The 19,554-nt window shown below is 46.0% G+C and overlaps 1 protein-coding gene across 1 annotated transcript in view; it reads right to left on the reverse strand.

Annotated features, from left to right (window-relative positions):
• The window catches only part of LOC115090467 (semaphorin-3A-like), a 202,923-nt gene that overhangs the window by 121,197 nt on the left and 62,172 nt on the right, over positions 1–19,554 (reverse strand). The window contains exon 2 of the mRNA XM_029599594.1: positions 12,441–12,595. Coding sequence (XP_029455454.1) covers positions 12,441–12,595 — 155 coding nt within the window. The remainder of the gene's footprint in view (positions 1–12,440; positions 12,596–19,554) is intronic.

Consider the following 19,554-nt stretch of genomic DNA (forward strand, 5'->3'; position numbering starts at 1 on the left):
GCTAGGAGCAGGCCACTGCCTCTTTTTTTCTGTCTGGGAAGAGAAAAGACATCGTAGTGATGTATAGGTAGTTGGTTTATCAGAGCTGTATCTGTAGGTTTAAGCCAGGTTTCTGTTATGGCGCAGATGTCTGAGTTGGCGTCGAGGAGATAATCATTTAGGATGTGTGATTTTTTTGTGATCGATTGAGCATTAAATAGAGATACTGAGAGTAGTGCAAGACCCAGTAGTTGGGTGAGAGGTGAGATCATGATGGGGATAAGGGATCTAGTAGTGCGTGTCCGGGGTAATGAGAGAGATATTTCCCTGGTAAGGGCGCTGTGGTGGAGGATGGGAATCGGGTAGCCTTGTGTCATGCTCCCCTTGTGTTCAGGCTGGACGGGTTTTGGTTGAATGTCTGTTTATTGGAGCGAAGGGGTTAGGGTGGGAATCCTGGGGTGGCAATTCTGGGGAGTTGACGTTGGCACTGTGAAGAGCTGTGTGTCCTGGTGGTCTGGGAGAGGCTGCGAGAGGATTAAGCGTCCTTATTCTGCGAGTGGTTGGATGAGGTTTAATCTAACCTGAGTCTAGAAAATGAAGACTGAATTTACTGCTTCTCTGGTTTCCCTGATCAAGTCAATATATACATATATTTTGCAGCAAATAATATATATTTTTTATCCACTTTGTTTTTCTTGCAACTAATTTAATAAGCGCTTCAAGATCCACTACTTGTGTTAAAAAACATTGCGAAGTATATTTTTGCAGAGTGCAAATTCCAGAAAATACTGTGGCCAGGCCCTAGTGCATGTTCTAATTAGCAACCTATGAGAGGCAGGCAGTCAGATTTCTCAAAATAAACATCAAAAGAGAGATGAAAAAATGGTCTACTGATTGCTAGATAGAAACAGATTCTCATGTACTCTTTCATACATTGGAAAGAGAATGTCATATGATAGCAAAAACTCCACTCTGCCCTCGAAGGCAACGTGCTGAAGACAAAATGAACTTTCTAGAATGTGGAAGCTCATATGAAGTTGAAGGGAGTTTTCATTTTACCTGTATATCAAAGTCCATGAATTTGATTTCAGCCTGGTTTTAAAACTGTGTTTTAGCAAACCTGAAGGATTTCTAAAGGTATAGTATGAGAAAAAGGTAACCACAGGCTAAGGGCCTGATTTAAAGGCTTTGTATCCCTGCACCCTTTATATAACCTGCAGGCTCCCAGCACCATGTAGGGGTGAAAGCATGGTTTTCAAAACGTATTTTCCAACATTAATATCAGCAAACCTATAAACTTCAGCAATATATCCAAAAAGAAGCACTCTTGTTATGAACGCACAATTTAGATGCCCGATGCAATAAAGAGGCCTGATGCAATTTGAGTGCCAGAAATACACATGTTTCCCACAGTGTGTCCTTTTTTACACCTCTCCGATTGAAATATCATTTGAATACATCAGGCACATAGGGGACATGGCTGTGCATGCGTTAGGAAAATAGGTGTTCAATTGCAGAGCACATTTTCTACACGTTTTATTGCATCGGCCTGTCAGACTGCAAAAACATAAGGGAGAGGTACAGTATAGGGAGTGCACTTCTATGCATGATAGAAGAGTGGAATCTGAGGGTGATGACAAATCTCCTACATTTTTTTGAAGGGGTAAAAAAATATGTGGACAAAGGTGAACCAGTAGATGTGGTGAATTTGGATTTTCAGAAGGCGTTCAACAAAGTCAAGCATGAGAGGCTTCTAAGAAAACTAAAAAATCATGGGATAGGAGGTGATGTCCTTTTGTGGATTGCAAGTTGGTTAAAAGACAGGAAACAGAGAGTAGGATTAAATAGTCAGTTTCCACAGTGGAAAAAGGTAAACAGTGGCGTGCCTCAAGGATCACTACTTGGACTGGTGCTTTTTAATATATTTATAAATGATCTGGAAAGGGGTACAGTGAGCAAGCTGATCAAATTTGCAGATAACAAAAGTATGCAGAGTAGTTAAATCTCAAGCAGACTGTGATGAATTGCAGGAGGACCTTGCAAGTCTGGAAGTCTGGGCTTCCAAATGGCAGATGAAATTTAAAGTGGACAAGTGCAAAGTGATGCATATAAGGAAAAATATCCCTTGCTGTAGTTACACAATGTTAGGCTCTATCTTAGGAGTTACCATCCAGGAAAGAAATCTAGGCGTCATATTAGATAATACATTGAAATCGTCAGCCCAGAATGTTAGGAATTATTAAGAATGGAATGGAAAATAAAACAGAGGATGTCATAATGCCTCTGTATTGCTCCATGGTAAGACTGCAACTTGAATACTGTGTGCCGTTCTGGTCACCTCATCTCAAAAAGGATATAGCTGCACTGGAGAAAGTGAAGAAGAGCAACTAAAATGATAAGGGGCATGGAACAGCTGCCCCATGAGGAAAGGCTAAAGAAGTTAGGGCTGTTCAGTTTTGGAGAAGAGACAACTGAGGGGGGATATGACAGAAGTCTACAAAATCATGAAAGGTCTGGAACATGTTAATGTAAACTGGTTATTTATTCTCTCAAATAATAGAAGGATCAGGAGGCACTCCATGAAGTTAGCAAGTAGTTCATTTAAAACAAATCAAAGAAAATTATTTTTCACTCAGTGCATAGTTAAGCTCTGGAATTCATTGCCAGAGGATGTGGTTATAGCAGTTAGTGTAACTGGATTTAAAAAAGGTTTGGATAAATTCCTAGAGGATAAATCCATAAACTGCTATGACGGTAATTAATAAGAAATAGCAGCTTGTGATCTATCTAATGTTTGGGTACTTACTTTCCAGGTTCTTGTGACTTGGATTGGCCAATGTTGGAAACAGGATACTGGGCTTGATGGACCCTTGGTCTGACCCTGTATGGCATATCTTATGTTCTTATGATCTTAGGTTGCCAAACAGGTAGATAAAGCAATGGCAAAAGCCAGAAAAATGTTTGGGTACATAGGGAAAGGAATGGTCAGCAGAAAAAAGGAGGTGATATTGCCCCTTTATGAGACCCTGATGAGACCTCATTTAACATACTATGTACAATTCTGGGGACCGCACCTTCAAAAGCATATAAACCAGTTGGAGTGGGTCCAGAGAGGGCTACTAAAATGGTCAGTGGTCTTCTTTTTAAAGCATATGGGGACAGACTTAAAGATCTAAACATGTAAACCCTAAAGGAAAGGAGGAATAGGGGAGATATGAAAGAGATATTTAAATACCTCCAAGGTATCCATGAAGAGTGGGCAAGTCTCTTTCAAAGGAAAGGAAGCTCTAGAATGAAGGGTCATGGGATGAGGGTGAAAAGGGGTAGATTCAGGAGTAATTAATGAAATATTTATTTACATAGAGGGAGTGGATGCATGGAACAGCCTTCCTATGGAGGTGTTGGAGACAAGAACAGTATCTGAATTCAAGAAAGCAAGGGATAAACACAGAGGATCTCTAAGGGTATACTAGGGATTTTAAAGCTGAATAGTTGATGTGGATGGGTAGAAAGTTTGCTTACTGTGTGTTTTCCATAGATAGCAAAATGAATTAGCCAATACATGGGGCTGACATCATCCAGTGGCAACAAATGGACTTGTCTCTCCAAGCTAGTAGAGCTTTGAGCTCTACTGAGCATGTGCGGGAATTCCTGTACAGGCGTTTCCTTGTGTGCCTCCTCAGGTCAGTGCCAGAGCTAAGCTAGGTATGTAGTCAACTTTCCAAGGAAGCGGGTGGGCATTCCATTACTAATTCATCCTTCTACATTCGAAAACATCATTTACAGAAAGCAAAATTGCTTTTTCCGTCAATATGCAGGTTGAGTTGGCCATTACATGTGGGGAATTCTAAGATGAGGTTGCAGCGGAACGTTTACTTAATAAGCAACCCAGACCTCACTGTGGAGAATGGACTATAGCATCAACTGATTGTGCAAAACTGCTTGTCCAAATTTACTGTCAATCTTTCAGATGTTATCAAGACAGTAGTACAAGGTGAAGGTATGAACTGAAGACTAAGTTGCAGCTTTGCAGATATCTTCTATGTGCAGTTCTCAAAGATGAGCAACACAGGAGGTTACAGCTCTCAGTTGATGAGCTTTAACAGAGTCTGTGATTTGTAGTCCTGCAAAGGTGTAGTAGTGATGAATGCAATAAGCCAACCAATTAGATAAGGTGTGCTTGGAGACTGCCATTCCCAAATGATTTGGGTCATGGGAGATGAAAAGTGTGGCTGAGTTTGTATTTTGTAGTATGCCAAGGCCTGTTTGCAATCCAGAGTGTGGGCTTTTTTGCCTCTTGAACATGTGATTTTGGAAATGTTGCGTGCTCCGTCCATGGCCCCACCGCGGATGGCCCTGCTCACCATGCTCGCTCTCCAACAGGCCCTGGTTCAGCTACTCCCACAGCCACAGCCAGTCGCTGCCATCCCCGGTGCTCATCGTCAGCATCTCCTGCTCCATCCGGGCCCTCAACCTCCCAGGTCACCCTGCAAGCATCTCGCAGGCCCTCGGCACCCTCCCTCGCCGGGACCATGCCCCTAGGTGCGCGTGCGCGGATCCCACGGCCCTTTAAAGGGTCCATGGTGGGAACTCACTCCGCAGCGCACGGGGATGACGTCACCTAAATCGACTACTTAAGGCGAGGCCCTTTCCCCAGTTCTTCGCCTTGGCAAACGGGTCGCACCATTGTGTGAGCTAGTTGCCGTCCTTGTTCCTGCATTCCTGTGCTTGTTCCAGAGTTCCTGTGTTCCTGTGCTTGTTCCAGTGTTCCTTGCTTGTTCCAGTGTTCCTGTGTCTGTTCCTGTGTTCCTGTTCTCGTTCCAGTGTTCCTGCGTTTGCTCCTGTGTTCCCATGGTCCTTCCTGTGTTCCAGCGCCTGTTCCTGTGTTCCTTGGTTCCTGAGTCTTGTTTCACATTCCGCAACCCAGATTGTACCTTTCTTGGACTGATACCTGGTACTGACGTCGGCTTGCCTCTGACTACACTTGGACTGATACCCGGAACTGACCTTCGTTTGCCTTTTGACCACGCTTGGACTGATACCTGGAACTGACCTCTGCTTGCCCCTGACCACACTTGGACTGATATCTGGAACTGACCCTTGCTTTGGCTGACCATCCTCGGACGGATACCCTGGCTTTGAACCTTGCGCTCCATTCGGACACTCTCTTCGCTTCTCCGGTGACCACTAGGTCCGCCTGCCTTGACGCTGCCCGCGGCCTTCCTCGAGCTAGACCACTAGGCACTGCCTACCCTGCCCAGAGGACCTTCAGTTCCTGCCTCTTACCCGTGGTCTCTGGTACTCTCTGTTCCAGTCTAGCTCGCCTGTTCACCGTCAGCCATGCACCTCTACTCTTCGTGGGCACACCTTTCCATCAGCTCTCCGGGAGACCCCCAGAGGCCCACCTAAGCCCAGGCAGTCTGGGAATCTAAGGGCTCAACCCGCAGAGCTCCCAGGCCGTTATTGGTGAAGTTCCAGCTAGACTCTGTCTCCTTGTGTGCTCCGCCTCCTGGCAGCAGGCACCCTCTGGGTCCCCCTAGAGGGCCATACCAATCCTGTGTCAGGCCAAGGGTCCACCTCCAGCGCAACAGAAAGAATGCAGGCAGTACCACGGATTGATTGATATGGAAATCTGAAATCACTTTTGGAAGAAACTGTGAGTTCGAAGAACCACTCTGTTGTGAAAAAATTGCAGATAGGGACAATAGTGGACAAGAGCCTGGAGTTCACTGACTTGATTAGCAGAGTTGATTGCAAACAGAAAAATCACCTTCCAAATCAAAAATTTCAGAGAAGCTGATTCCAGAGGCTCAAATGGAAGGTTCATCATTTGAGAAAGAACTACATTTAAAACCCATGGCACAGGAGGTTTTTGAACTGCTAGTTGGATGTGCCACAGTCCTTTCATGAAATGTAATACTAAGGGATAAATGGAAATAGGTATAAGAACATAAGAAGTTGCCATAGTGGGTCAGACCAAGGGATCATCAAGCCCAGCATCCTGTTTCAAACAGTGGCCAATCCAGATTGCAAGTACCTGGCAAGTACCCAAACATTAAATAAATCCCATTCTTCTAATGCCGGTAATAAGCAGTGGCTATTTCCTAAGTCAACTTGATTATTTATTTATTTATTTAATTATTTTCTATACCAACATTCATGACGCCTGTCATATCACATTGGTTCACATCGAACAAGGGTAAATTAACATTAACTTAATCGTAGCTAGGAAGCTACTAATAGAGTTGAGAAGAGGAGATGAGTAATAAAAGTTTATGTTCTTCTCCTCCAAGAACTTGTCCAAACCTTTTTTAAACCCAGCTAAACTAACTGCCTTAACCACATCCTCTGGCAATGAAGTCCACAGCTTAATTAAGCGTTGAGTGAAAAATAATTTTCTCCAATTTGTTTTAAATGTGCCATCTTCATATAGTGCCCCAAGTCCTTCTATTATCCAAAAGAGTAAATAACTGATTCACATTTACCCATTCAAGACCTCTCATGATCTTAAAGACCTCTATTATATCCCCCTCTCAGTCGTCTCTTCTCCAAGCTGAACAGCCCTAACCTCTTTAACCTTTCCTCATAGAGGAGCTGTTCCATCCCCTTTATCATTTTAGTTGCTCTTCTCTGTACCTTTTCCACTGCAACTATATCTTTTTTGCGATGCGGCGACCAGAATTGTACACAGTACTCAAGGTGAAGTCTCACCATGGAGTGACACAGAGGCATTATGACATTTTCCATTTTATTCACCATTCCCTTCCTAATAATTCCTAACATTCTGTTTTCTTTTTTGACTGCCACAGCACACTAAGCTGATGATTTCAATATATAATCCACTATGATGCCTAGCTCAATGTATTATGGAATGCCATTAAGGCGCAGAGGTGCACTTGCACCAAAGTAGTCACAAGCCCTGAGTTGAAAAGGTGGAGGAGATACCACAATAGATGCTGGGATGCACATGGAAAAGGCACTACTTGGAATATCTTTTCCACTTGCTAGCATAATTTCTTCTAGTTGTGTTGCGACCACGAGTCCTGCGGGTCCCGATGCGCGGCCTAAGGCTGGTGTTGAGAGTGTGGAAGTGCAGTCGCTAGCTCATGGGAGAGCGTGAGCCCCTCGACCTCGGCATGACTCAGGGAGGAGCCCCGAGGCATACCGTGGGAGGTGAGAGCATGCAAGCACAGGCGGAGCAGGAACAAACAGGACTGGAACTAAGGCAAGGAAATTCAGAGCAGGAACAAGGCAGGGTCAGCCCACCGCTGGACCTACACGCACCAGTGTGACCCAGCAACACAATGCTGGTCACAAGAGTAGCCCTCCGGCTACTCGATAGCCCTTTTGGACCTGCCACTTGGGAATGACGAGTGCGTGAGGTCAGAGAGAGGCTGAAGGCAGGAACAAGACAAAGCAGGAACTCAGGAACTTGGAAGATTCGGACGAAGACTCAGGATACTCAGAAGACTCGGACAAAGATTCAGGTTATTCAGAAGACTCAGATGAAGATTCAGATTACTCAGAAGACTCGGACAAGGATTCAGGTTACTTGGAGGTCTCAGGCAAGGATTCAGGACTCAGGCGAAAGTACTGGGTGAGAACTGCATCACAGTGCACCCTACACAGCCGCCCATGGCTGGTCGCGGACCACGCTGAACGCGAAGCAGAGTCCAGACGAGGTAATGGAACTTGAGACTGGAACATGATGAAGATTCAGTAGAGGCCTGCACCGGGGTGCGCCCTACACAGCCGCCTGTGGCTGGTTGCGGACCACGCTGAAGCGAAGCAGGTTCTGGCAGAGTCTTAGGCATGAATGGAAGCAGGCACAAGGGGACGCCAAAGACCAGGACAGGATTCAAGACTCAGGATTCTCAGAAACAAGGCATTAAAAACAGAAATCTCTTGGAGGCTTGCGCTGCAGACGAGAAGCAGACCTTGTACATGAAGTGCCCTACACAGCCCCCCATGGGCTGGTCAATGACCACGACAGTGGCACGCCAGGAAAGGTGGTCGCAAGGAATCTGGGAACTGGTTGCAGAGGTGAAGACGAAGACATCAGGACCAGCACATCAGGAACACGGAACATCAGGACTCAGGAACGGAACCACAGAACATCAAGACATCTGGATCATCAGGACAAGGAACATCAGGATTTTCAGGAACAGAACCACAGACGAAGACAAAGGAGCTCCAATGAGAAACATAGAACTCTGAAGAAGCGATGGACCTCAGAAGCCTCCTGGATTGGTGGACTGGAACATCCAGGAGCAGACTGGCTCCTTGCGAAGGCACTGAGGGACAGATGAAGAGCCCTTTTATAGGGCTGATCCAGCGAAGAGTGATGATGTCATCATTGAGGGTCGTGGGGCTTTTCCCGCCTCTGGCCCTTTAAAAGCAAGAGAGAGGTGCGCACTTGCGCCTATACTGAAGCAGGAAGTGGATACATCGGTGGTGTTCCTGCCGCATGGGAGGCCTGGTGAACAACAGCATTGGTGGCAACAGCCCTGACGTGAAGAGATGAAGCAGGCAGCAGGAGCGGCTCGGCGCTGTGGAGAGGAGACTCTCGGCGGCGGCACTAGGACCATGGGGGAGCCAGGAGCGTTATGGCTCGGCCTGCCAAGGGATGGCATCAGCAGCGGCCTGGCTGGCCGCATTTGAGGAAGGTAGGTGGGGGATCACAACAGTTGATGGTTTCCTAGATTAAATCAATATATCCACAATGTCTGTCAGTAAATAGAGATCAGCAATCACAGAGTGTTCAAAATTCAGGCTGTTAGGTTGAGAGTGGAGAAATTGGGATAGTAAATCGACTCGTCCTCTTGAGTTAGCAAAGCTGAATCCAATTCCAGTGCTATGAGAGGATTGCTGGAAAGTTGTATAAGATATGCATACCATGCTTGCCTGGGCCATGCTGGAGCTATAAGGAGCAGGCAAGCATGATCTTGAAATATCTTTTTCACTGTTTTGTGATGAGCAGTATCGGTGGAAAAGCCTAAATGAGGTTTGTTCTCCAATCAAGGAGGAAGGGGTCCTGAGCCAGTCTGAGATTGCTTGGAAGAATTGAGCAGAATCAATCTAGTTTGCTGTTTTCCTGAGAAGCGAACAGATCTATCAGTGGCCGACCCCACAATTTGAAAATTCTGTCTGCTACAGATAGCTGCAGAGACCACTCGTGTGGGTGAATGATTTGGCTGATGCATTCTGCCAACGTGTTGAAGATTCCTGCAGATAGGAGTAAGGTGTAAGTTGGCTCGATTCCTGTCCACCTAACGCCAGATTCTGAGGGCTTCATAGAAGGGGCTATGATTCTGTTCCTTCTTGTTTGTTGACATAAAACATGGCGCTTGTTTGTTTGTCTGGATCACTACACTCTGTCCTTGAAGAAGGTACATGAACACAATCAGCACATTCCTTATTGCTCGCAACTTTAGCTGGTTGACTTGATATTGATTTTCCTCAGGAGAACAAGTGCCCTGGATTCAACATGATCTGAACTGAGCACCCCATCCCATTGTGGAGGTGTCTGTTAATATTATTCTGTAGGGAAGTTGACAAAGAGGAGCACTCTCCTGAAGGATATGAGGCTGTAGCCACAACTCAACCATCTGAACCATGACCCAGAAAATCTTGACCACCTTGGACAGTAGTTGAATGAGCTGATCCCATCGGAAACACAGACCTCATTGAAGGTAACAAAAATGAAGTTGAGTCAGCAGGACCACATTTACTGCAGCCGCCATATGTCTCAACATGATTAGAAGGGACCTTGTTCCTGTCCACTGGGAAGTAAGCAATTGGTAGATCATGGTCGTTGCTCAATCTGAAGGTAGAAATGCTCTCTTTTGCATGAAATCTATCCATACTCCAATAAACTTTAGTCTCTGAGTGAGGACTAAGTGCAACTTTTCAAAGTTGATGAGGAAGCCTAAGCTCTGTAGAAGTGAGATTATTTCGTGCAGAGCTTTGATGAGGTTGGTTTGAGACTGTGATGTATTTAGCCAGTTGTTCAGACAGGGGGAGACACAAATCCTCTGATGTTGCAAATATGCTAGTACTACAATGAAACATTTGGTAAATATTCTTGAGACAACCGCCAGGCCGAATGGGAGAATGCTGTATTGATAGTGGGAAGAATCCACTTTGAACTGAAGGAAGTGACATTGTGAATGGTGTCCAAAATGCACATCCATTCTCCTCTCCAAATGTATGGTAGAATTGAGCTGAGGAAGTTCATTTTGAATTTCTCTTGAAAGAAGTACTTGTTCATATGCCTCAGATCCAGAATAGACCGCAATCCCCCCAACCTTTGATAATGAGGAAATACCTGGAGGAGAAACCCTGAGCATGTTGTGATACAAGCAGGGGCTCTATCACCCACTACTGTAGAAGCATCTGAACCTCTAGGCGAAGTTGTGGTAGATGTGACATGTCCAGCTGAAGCCCCAAACAATGTGGCAGACGCGGTATTCGGGAGAAATGCAACTGATACCAAGATTGTGCAATTTGGAGGACCCAAGGGTTCTTAGTTATGTAGTGCCACCTGTCCAGGAAAAATGTAATTCTGTTCTGACTGGAACAGATAACTAGGGATTGGTTGAAGGGATCAAAAACTGGGTCCCGGCTTTGGGAGGGCCAGCTGAGTCATCTTCAATTGATGTCACTCCCTTTATCTAGGCCTGTTGATAAAAGGCTGCTGACGTTGACCTGAAAGAGGTTGTGATGATACAAATTTAAGAATTGTCTGTGAAGGTAGAGACACTTATAATGATAGAAGGGCCTTTATGCCACAATCAGTTGTTTGAGACCTATCAAGAGGGATTGAACCTCGACATTTTGATTCTTTATTTACATCATTGTTTCTCAAAGCTTTTCTCCAAAGAGATTATCTCCAAGACAAGGGAGATACACTAGTTTTTCATGTATGTCCTCCCTTATGCTGCAGGCTCAAGCCATGCCATGTGGCGGGCTCCAAACAATAATGCAGAGGCCCTAGAAATGGAGTAAAAGGTCTTATAAACTGAAAGGAGAAGGTGGCAGATGCCGTCTTGTGTGTTCAGAAATAATTAGGATAGGGTGATGATCCTTCCTCAAGCTGGAGAAAAGGTTTTAATTTCTGGAGACAGCCATTAATATATTGTACCATGTAGAACTGGTGAATAATAATACATGCAGACTGCAGGGAAGCTTGAAAAACTTTCTTGTCAAAATGGTCAAGGAACTTCTGGTCCTTACCTGGTGGTGAATTTGAATGTATCCATGTTTTCTTTGCCTTTTTCATAGATGCCTCAAATAATACTGAGGTGTGCGGCAATTGCACAACTCTGAAACTTGGAGATTGGTGAACTCTGTACTTAAGGTCCAGTTTTCTTGCTGTCAATGTGCCTGAAATGGGCATTTCCCACATTCTCATCTGTAAGGTGTTAAGAATGGCATGAACAGGCAGTGCTACTGATTCAGAAGGTATATCAAGAATGTCTAAGAGCCCTAGAAGCTCCGAACATGGTTCTTTGTTTTTACAAACATGGACTCCTAGGGCCAATCCCATTTTTTCAATGAATTTTGAGTAAGAGAGGTCTTCTGGAGGCAAAGTATGGTTCAGTGGCTCGAGCAATGGATCAGAAAGTATGCCTATCGAACCCTCGTCCTACCCAAAAGGAACAGGGTCACTCACCCAGGAGAGCAACAAAGAAGAAGGCAACTTTAGTTGTTCTAAAGCCAGGAAAGGAGGCAGCGCTGGACGATCCACACCCTCCAATCTGCTAGACTCCATTGCAATGGAATGAGATAAGGAAGAGGCATGGATAATAAGCTCCAAGGAAATATTGAATCCTATTGGGGTAACCAGGACTCCACTAGGTGGAATTGCTAAGTGGTGGTTGGTTGCTGAATATCCGGCTAGGTTCAGCGGTTGCCACTTATTAGGTTAAGAAGTTAACCAGATAGTCAGTGGGCAGGCAGTAGGCGTAACTGAGTAACGCTACTTATTTGGCTAACTAATTAGCGATATTCAGACATCCAGTTAAGCTAACCAGATAAATTAGACCTGCTCCATAGCAAGTCTAAACTTAGCCGGATAAGACTTGGCCAGCTAAGTAGTGGCAAGTATGAGAATATTCAGCAGCATAGCCATGTTAATGAATATCCCTTGAAAGAGATAAGGAGAAAACCTGTGGCTGGTCATACTCGTGGCTGACAGACTGGATGGGCAGGATGGTCTGCTGTCATCTGCTATATTACTATGTATTTGTTAGTGCTACAAAGAAGAAGTAATTTGTCACTTAGAACAGATTGTTAATCAGTATTAGCAATATATAGACTGTTACAATAAGCAATAAACAATATACAAAATTTACAACCAATGTCAAGTCTCTAGGATCAGGCTCTCTAAATAATTTTTACAGGCCGGCATGGGACCCATTGTTTTAGTAATGCACTTGACTAAGTTAAATTAACTTTACCTTTTTCACTTGAGTAGTGATTTTATCCAGGTTAGCAGAGAGAAGATTGTCATCCATTGCTACATAAATCCTCCTCCTGTCTTCATCTAGAATCACGGAGTGTAAATCAGAGGCATTGATGGGAAGGAAGACCATCCTTTTACTTTGCACAAGGTCTGAAAGAAAGAACATAATTACACATTACCATCCTGGAAACTTTATGATACAATTCCCACTAGTTGCCCTTTCAAACACGAAGATTAGCACAGAGTTGCTTACTGTCTTTCTCTATGACAAAGACTTCCTCTTTGGCCTATCATTATTTTGCTTCCACCCTTCTAAAAGTTCATATTCATCTTATTGTACATATGCTATCCATTTTCAGTGACCTCATATTGTATTTGCACATGCAATGTGAATCCTGGGGTGAAATCAGTGCAATATGACTACAATCTTGCTGAGACTGCACACACAATCAGCTTTAATGTCCCTGTGAGGGCATAGACAGAGGACACAAGCCATACCTCAGGAATACATATTGAGTCCATATTCATTCAGGGGTAGATTTTAAAAAAGGGCGCCCTCGCGTACTTTTGTAGGCGCATCAGGCGCAAACAAAAGTACGCTGGATTTTAGTAGATACGCGCGTAGCCGCGCGTATCTGCTAAAATCCCGGATCGGCGCGCGCAAGGCTGCCGATTTCGTGTAGCCGGCGCGCACCGAGCCGCGCAGCCTACCTCCATTCCCTCCGAGGCCGCTCCGAAATCGGAGCGGCCTCGGAGGGAATTCGCTTTCGCCCTCCCCTCACCTTCCCCTCCCTTTCTCTACCTAACCCACCCCCCCGGCCCTGTCTAAACCCCCCCCTTCCTTTGTCGGGGGATTTACGCCTCCCAGAGGGAGAAGTAAATCCCTGCGCGCCAGCGGGCCGCTGGCGCACCTAGACACAACCCAGGGGCGGTTCCGGAGGGTGCGGCCACGCCCCCGGACCGCCCCGGGCCGAAACCACGCCCCTGGGCCCGCCCCCAAAACGGTGCGTCCCGCCCCGAAAACGCCGTGCCGATCGGCCCCGCCCCCGACACGCCCCCCTCAAAAAACCCTGGGACTTATGCGAGTCCCGGGGCTCTGCGCGCGCCGGCAGGCCTATGTAAAATAGGCGCACCGGCGCGCAAGGCCCTGCTCGCGTAAATCCGGGCGGATTTACGCGAGCAGGGCTCTTAAAATCCGCCCCTCATTGTCCAGATAGCAAAGTGTAAGAAGATAATTTTAGGCATTTTAGCTAGATCCCTAGAAGAACAGGCTCTAATGATTGATGATTATTGGTCACAACTGGAGAGATCAAAAACTAAGACATCTGGTGTCTCTTAACACCTGGGAAGATCAAATACTAAAGACTAGTACCGATACCAATGAGCTGATAATGAGTTAAGACAGTTGGTGTCTCTTAACAAATGGGAAGATCAAAGACTAGTACTGAAATACCTTCCTGGATAAAGTGCAAATTGAAACACCTAACTTGCAGAGGTATATATAAGGAATTGCATTTGCCCATTTTATTTGGATGATCCAAAAGAGCGAAGAGCGAATCAGCTGGTTCTTTTAGGGTCCCCAACCTCACAGCCTTCCAGGTTTTTCAAGGACACTCTCTTATAGAGGGAAGACATACAAGGGAAGTGTTCTTTGCGGTCCATTTCATGTGGCCGAAAGAGTGGGTTCAGTATCCTACCGATTACGTCTCCCTTCGTCCATGCACATACATAATGTATTCCATATTTCCTTGTTGAAACCTCTCATTCTCTCAAGATATCACCCTAGGATTCCAGAGCCGGCCGACCTGGACGTACCGGCAGATCCCGTCTTTCAAGTCCGGGAGGTTCTTGATGTCCATTTCCACCAGCGACGATGGGAGTACCTGTTAGCCTGGGAGGGATGTGGTCCCAAGGACAACACTTGGGAACCTGCTCGGCACATCTTAGACAAATCTCTGCTTCATCAATTCCACCTTGACCAACCAGGTAAACCCGGGCCTTCTAAGAGGGGGCCTAAAAGGGGGGGGTACTGTTGCAGTCCCGGTTGCAAGCCTTGCGACCGGATCCTTACCTTCCGCCGCCCGGTGGTGTCCGCGGGGGCGTCGGGTCTGTTCGGGCTCTCCGGAGGCCCAGCAGCGGGACGCGCGGTCAGCAGGCCTGGATCGGGCCTTCTCACAGCGGCGTCTCCTTGAGGGAGACGCCGCCGAGCCTCTCAAGCCGGCTTCTCCCCCTCTAGGCATGCGCGAGGAAGCCCAATTTCAAGGGCTTTTCCCGCCGGACCGCCCCTTTTGATGACGTCAGACGCTGGCTAAGATAAAAGCCGGTGTCTGCATCCTTCCTGTGCCTTGCAACGAGGTTCCTCTTCATGAGTTCTAGTTGCTGCTACGTTCCTGTTCCAGTTCCTGATCCTTGGACTCCTGGTTCTGCTTCAGTCGTCTTGCTCCTGATCCAGCTCCCGGCTTCCGGTCCTGCTTCCGCTCCCGGTAACCTTGCTCCTGCTCCTGCTACTCCTACCTTCCACACCTTCGTTCCTGCTCTCTTCGATTGGACTTCCTGGCTCCTACTCTGGCTTGCTCCTGGTTTCTTCTTTCGCCACCTGCCTCGACCTCGGACTGTTTCTCTTCTCCACACTTGATCTCCTAAGTCCCAGCGGTCTGGGACCTCACAAGCTCCTCTCGGGGGGTCCGCAGGCTTCCAGGGTGAAGTCTCTACTGGTTCCAGTGATCTTCTAAGTCCCAGCGGTCTGGGACCACACGAGCTCCTCTCGGGGGGCCCACAGGCTTCCAGGGTGAAGACTCTGGATCTCCGTGTAACCTGACACCGCCCACCAGTCTTCTTCCTCTCCGCAGAGTATCTTACTCTTCCACCTCACTCTGCAGGACTGGCCCAAGGGTCCACAGCTAACCCTGCAACAGCTCCAGTCTGTCCCACTACAGAGCACATCTGCCAGCTGCTGGCTTAGGCCTTGTAGGGTTATCTACGAGACTACATCAACTACGCAGCAGCATAAAGGGCTCACACCCATGTCACCCTTCACACAAACTGGAAAAAAAAAAAAAATGAATTGAAGAAATACAAATAAATAAATAACCAAACTGAAAATTTTGAGGCTACATGTCCCTATTATGTACTCTTTTCAATAGTACTAGGTCTAATGGACAGTCCATGAAGCTAATAGGTAGCACATTTATAACAAATCAAAGGAAGTATTTTTTCCACTCAGAACACAAATAACTTGTTGCCAGAAGATGTGATGAAAGCAGTTAGCGTGGGGTTTATACAAGTTCCTGGAGGAAAAGTCTATAAATCATTATTAGCCATGTAGACTTGGGAAATCCACTGCTTATCCCTGGCTATGAGCATGAAGGACTGGCTATGAGCATTTGGGATCCAACTGTATACTTGAGACCGGGATTTGCCATTGCTGGAGATAGGATGCTGGGCTAGATGGACCTTTGTTCAGATCCAGTATGGCCTTTCTCATGTTCTTATGTTTCTCCTTTGTACTCCACACTCTTGGGTAAATAAGTGCACATGATCCCTTATTTAGACCCCGATGTAAGAAGATGTGCTCGGCTGAGCACATTTTTGTGCATACAGCTTAACTCCCAATTTATCAGATTGTTTGATGCACAGAAAATGTGCACACAAATATGAGTAAAAATGTGCACACAAATGAGCACTCCTTGTAAATCCCATGTTATTCAAGACATTACCTATTACTCCCCAATGCAGAGAGGTTCAAAGGCTTCACTCAAGTCTAGTTGAAAATTTAACTTCTGGTCAGAGATGTAGTTTCTGGAGCTAGTGTTAGTCTATAGGACTGAACCTGAAGTCAATGGTGCAAGGTCCTGGACTTACAATTTATCCTCATAAAACATGTTTTGCACTCCTCTTATGTTTTTTGTGTACACGATTTAGGAGCAAAGCGTTTACAATCTTATCTCACGTTTTATGCATATAACTTTTGGGGGGATAACTTTTGTGCTCCTACTTCATTTTTTTGTGCGTAGTTTTGGAAGCATAGATCATGTTTTCTGCACAAAGCAATGTGCATAATCCACGTTTTGTGGAAGGTAAACATATTTTTGTGCACACATTTCTGGGTTAGAATGCTTTTTAAATTTCCAGTGCATAAGCATACCATTAGTTTACTTCCATCAGGAATGAATCCTTTTTTAGTGTATGAGTAAAGAAAACGTGTGCTGAAGTTCAGCACAACTTTTACTCATGTCTTATTATATCCCCCAGCTCCCCTCCCCTCTCCAGCCACAAATCCCTGCAACAACCCAAACAGCCAACAATACTAGCACAGGTGTTGCCGAACACCCAGCCTCCTAGGTCCCTGTGGGTCCATCACCAACAACCTGCCCCACTGACCCGGTCAGTACGAGGAGTGTGCAGCCCATCACACAAACCCAGCTGCTTTCCTGGTAGAACTTGTAGTTATTACTGCGCTTGCTGCCTGCCAGGCAGACCCAGCTATGTGAGTTGTCTGCATTTCCACTAGGACTTCTAGTCTTTACTGCGCTTGCAGATTGCCAGACAGACCCGGCTGTTAGTTAATTCTGTCATTGTTTGTACCATGTGTTCCTCAACACTGTGAAGAGGGGGAGCTAGAAATGAGGTGTTCAGGCACCCACGAGACAAAAACAGAGTACAGTGTGCTTAATCCCAAGTATGTACACTACAATCTGAGCGCGTGTGCTGCATGACGCGTTCATGCCTGTCAGGTAATCAATAATAATCGCGCTTGCGCGTCTGTGGACGGGACATCAATTTATTGGTATCAGACTGTGTGGAAGTGTGGAGCTTTCCCTGATCCGGTCAGTTTGGTGTTTTAAATCTCCTCTTAGATGCATTTGCAGACTTGGCATCCTTTCAGGTTCATCCTTTTCACAAGCTCCTCGTGCCCACCCTCTTGGTTCGTTGTATGTTTATGCTGTTTTGGTTCTGAGTTTATCCTTCTTGTCTGCTCTGATCTGTGACTTCCTGAGGCAGGCCTGTTAATGCAATATTTGGTGAGTGGCCCTGTGTATGGCAAAGCAAGGCTGCTCCAAACCAGACAGCTTATACTCCTCGGGGGTCTCCAGTCCGGAGACGGCCACTTGAAAGCATTCTTCTCCTTGCAAGGACTTATTGGTTCCAGGGTGGAAGACAGCGAAAGAGTTCCCAGCAACCTTTGGGCATAGGTTAGGCTGATATCTTTTCCAGATTTTTCTCTAAAACCCGATTTTTTTTTTTTTTTTTTTTGCTCTGAAAACTCAAACAATGAGGCAACTTCAATTTTTGAGTTCTGAAAGAAGTGTCAGACACATAGACGTCTAATCTTAGCATGTGTCTTGTGCTCCTCTGGGCTGCCAGCTCGCTTAAAACTGGCTCCTGCTGGAGCTAAGGCACCATGGAGCTTTCTTTGCAACTCATTTTTCCCGGTGTTTCATCCTCTCCCCACTCTCATCTAACCCTGGCATTACAACAACAATACTTGCTCAGGGGCCATAGAAGCTGATCTGCATGCACCCTGCACCTGGCTAGTAGGGGCTGTGAACAATACTTCCCAGCGCCTGCTGGCTGGAGCGTCATGAGTGGGGCTCAGGGATTGAAACTTGGTCTCCTGCATAGCAGTAGGCAGCACTGACACTGAGCACCTAGTGTATGGCTTTAGAAAACAGATCCTAGGGTTGAGATCTTTCTATAATTCAAACCTGTATTGATTCTGTACCCTTCAGTGGAGGCAGAATCAGAAAAGGAGGAATTTAAAGACCAGGTGAGTGTGAGATGTGATTACCAGCTAGTGATTGGGGTTTTCTTCTTTTTTATTTATTTACAGCAATTTCCTCCTGCTCCTTTGATCTTTTAGTTCATTTGGAATCCGTCTCTGTTGGGCTTCAGCACCATGGGCCTTCATTTGCAATTACTCAGGGTTATATCCTGATTTTATACCTCCCTCCCCCACCCCCCGCACACACCTAGCCCAGCTACTGCAGTGATGGTCCCTGGCCGGGGGCTACAGACAGCAGCAACCTCCAGAACCTGATAATGCTGCACCCTACCAGTAGGTGGCCAGTAGGTGTCACTGCTGCGTAATGGCTGAGACTTCCTCCCCTCTGCAGCATCCCCAGCTCCAACCGGCCCAGAAATCAAAACCAGGTCTTCTGCACAGCAGCACCCAGTAGCACAGTGTGGCTGGGCTAAACGAGGAAATTTCCCAAATTCACAAATGATGGCACCATAGAAGCGAAAGTAAGAGCTGATCCATATGATTGGCTCATGAACCAATCATTATACTCTTAAATTTTTTCCATTAAGGAATAATCTTCATACACAACTAAGATAAGTGTATTTTAAACTGCAAAAAATAATTTTTTTTAAATGAACATTGGCCTGTGAATAACCGTAAGGCAATGACAGCCACAATAGATGGTTAAACATTTTCATGTGAATAAATTTAATATGTGAATAGTTGTGGGCTTTCCTTCGTATTCTGCACCATTTGCTTTAGCTCACGAACCATCCAGAAATAAACAGGCAAGTCAAGAACTCCAAGCTCGCCAACTCTCTTGAGCAGTGCAGTATGAATCAAACAAGGGGGTCCAGCTGGGTGCAAATGGACATGTAAAGAAGGCTCCTCTAGGACAAAAAGAATTCACACAAACCTATAGTTTTTAATTCTAGACTAGAACTTGGTGCTCCACAGTACTAAAACAGTCTGCGCCTTGCACAGATAGCTTTGAAAACTCCTTGTCGAACGCCAGCTTTACTTGGCACTGGTGCCCAACTTCTGATGCAGAGGCACTGAAAGGACTCGGGCCCATATGGTCAACCCCCTCGCCCATCCCAAGATTTTAATAATTATATTCAACAATAACAATCAGCTCTTCCCCCCCTTTCTGAGAATTAAGCTGTAAAAAAACAGGACACTAGTGTTACTGAGATTTTGTTGGATCTATAAGGACAATTTTGAAAATCAGGAAGAGCAAATACACTGGAAAAGCCAAGAGGCAGGGCCGGTGCAAGGGGATTGGGTGCTCTAGGCACCTTCTGCCTTGCGCCCGCCTCCCCCCTCGTTGCTCCACTCCCACCCAGTTGTGCCACCCCAACCCCCGGTC

The sequence above is a fragment of the Rhinatrema bivittatum genome, chromosome 4 (assembly GCF_901001135.1).
Source record: "Rhinatrema bivittatum chromosome 4, aRhiBiv1.1, whole genome shotgun sequence".
NCBI lineage: Eukaryota > Metazoa > Chordata > Amphibia > Gymnophiona > Rhinatrematidae > Rhinatrema > Rhinatrema bivittatum.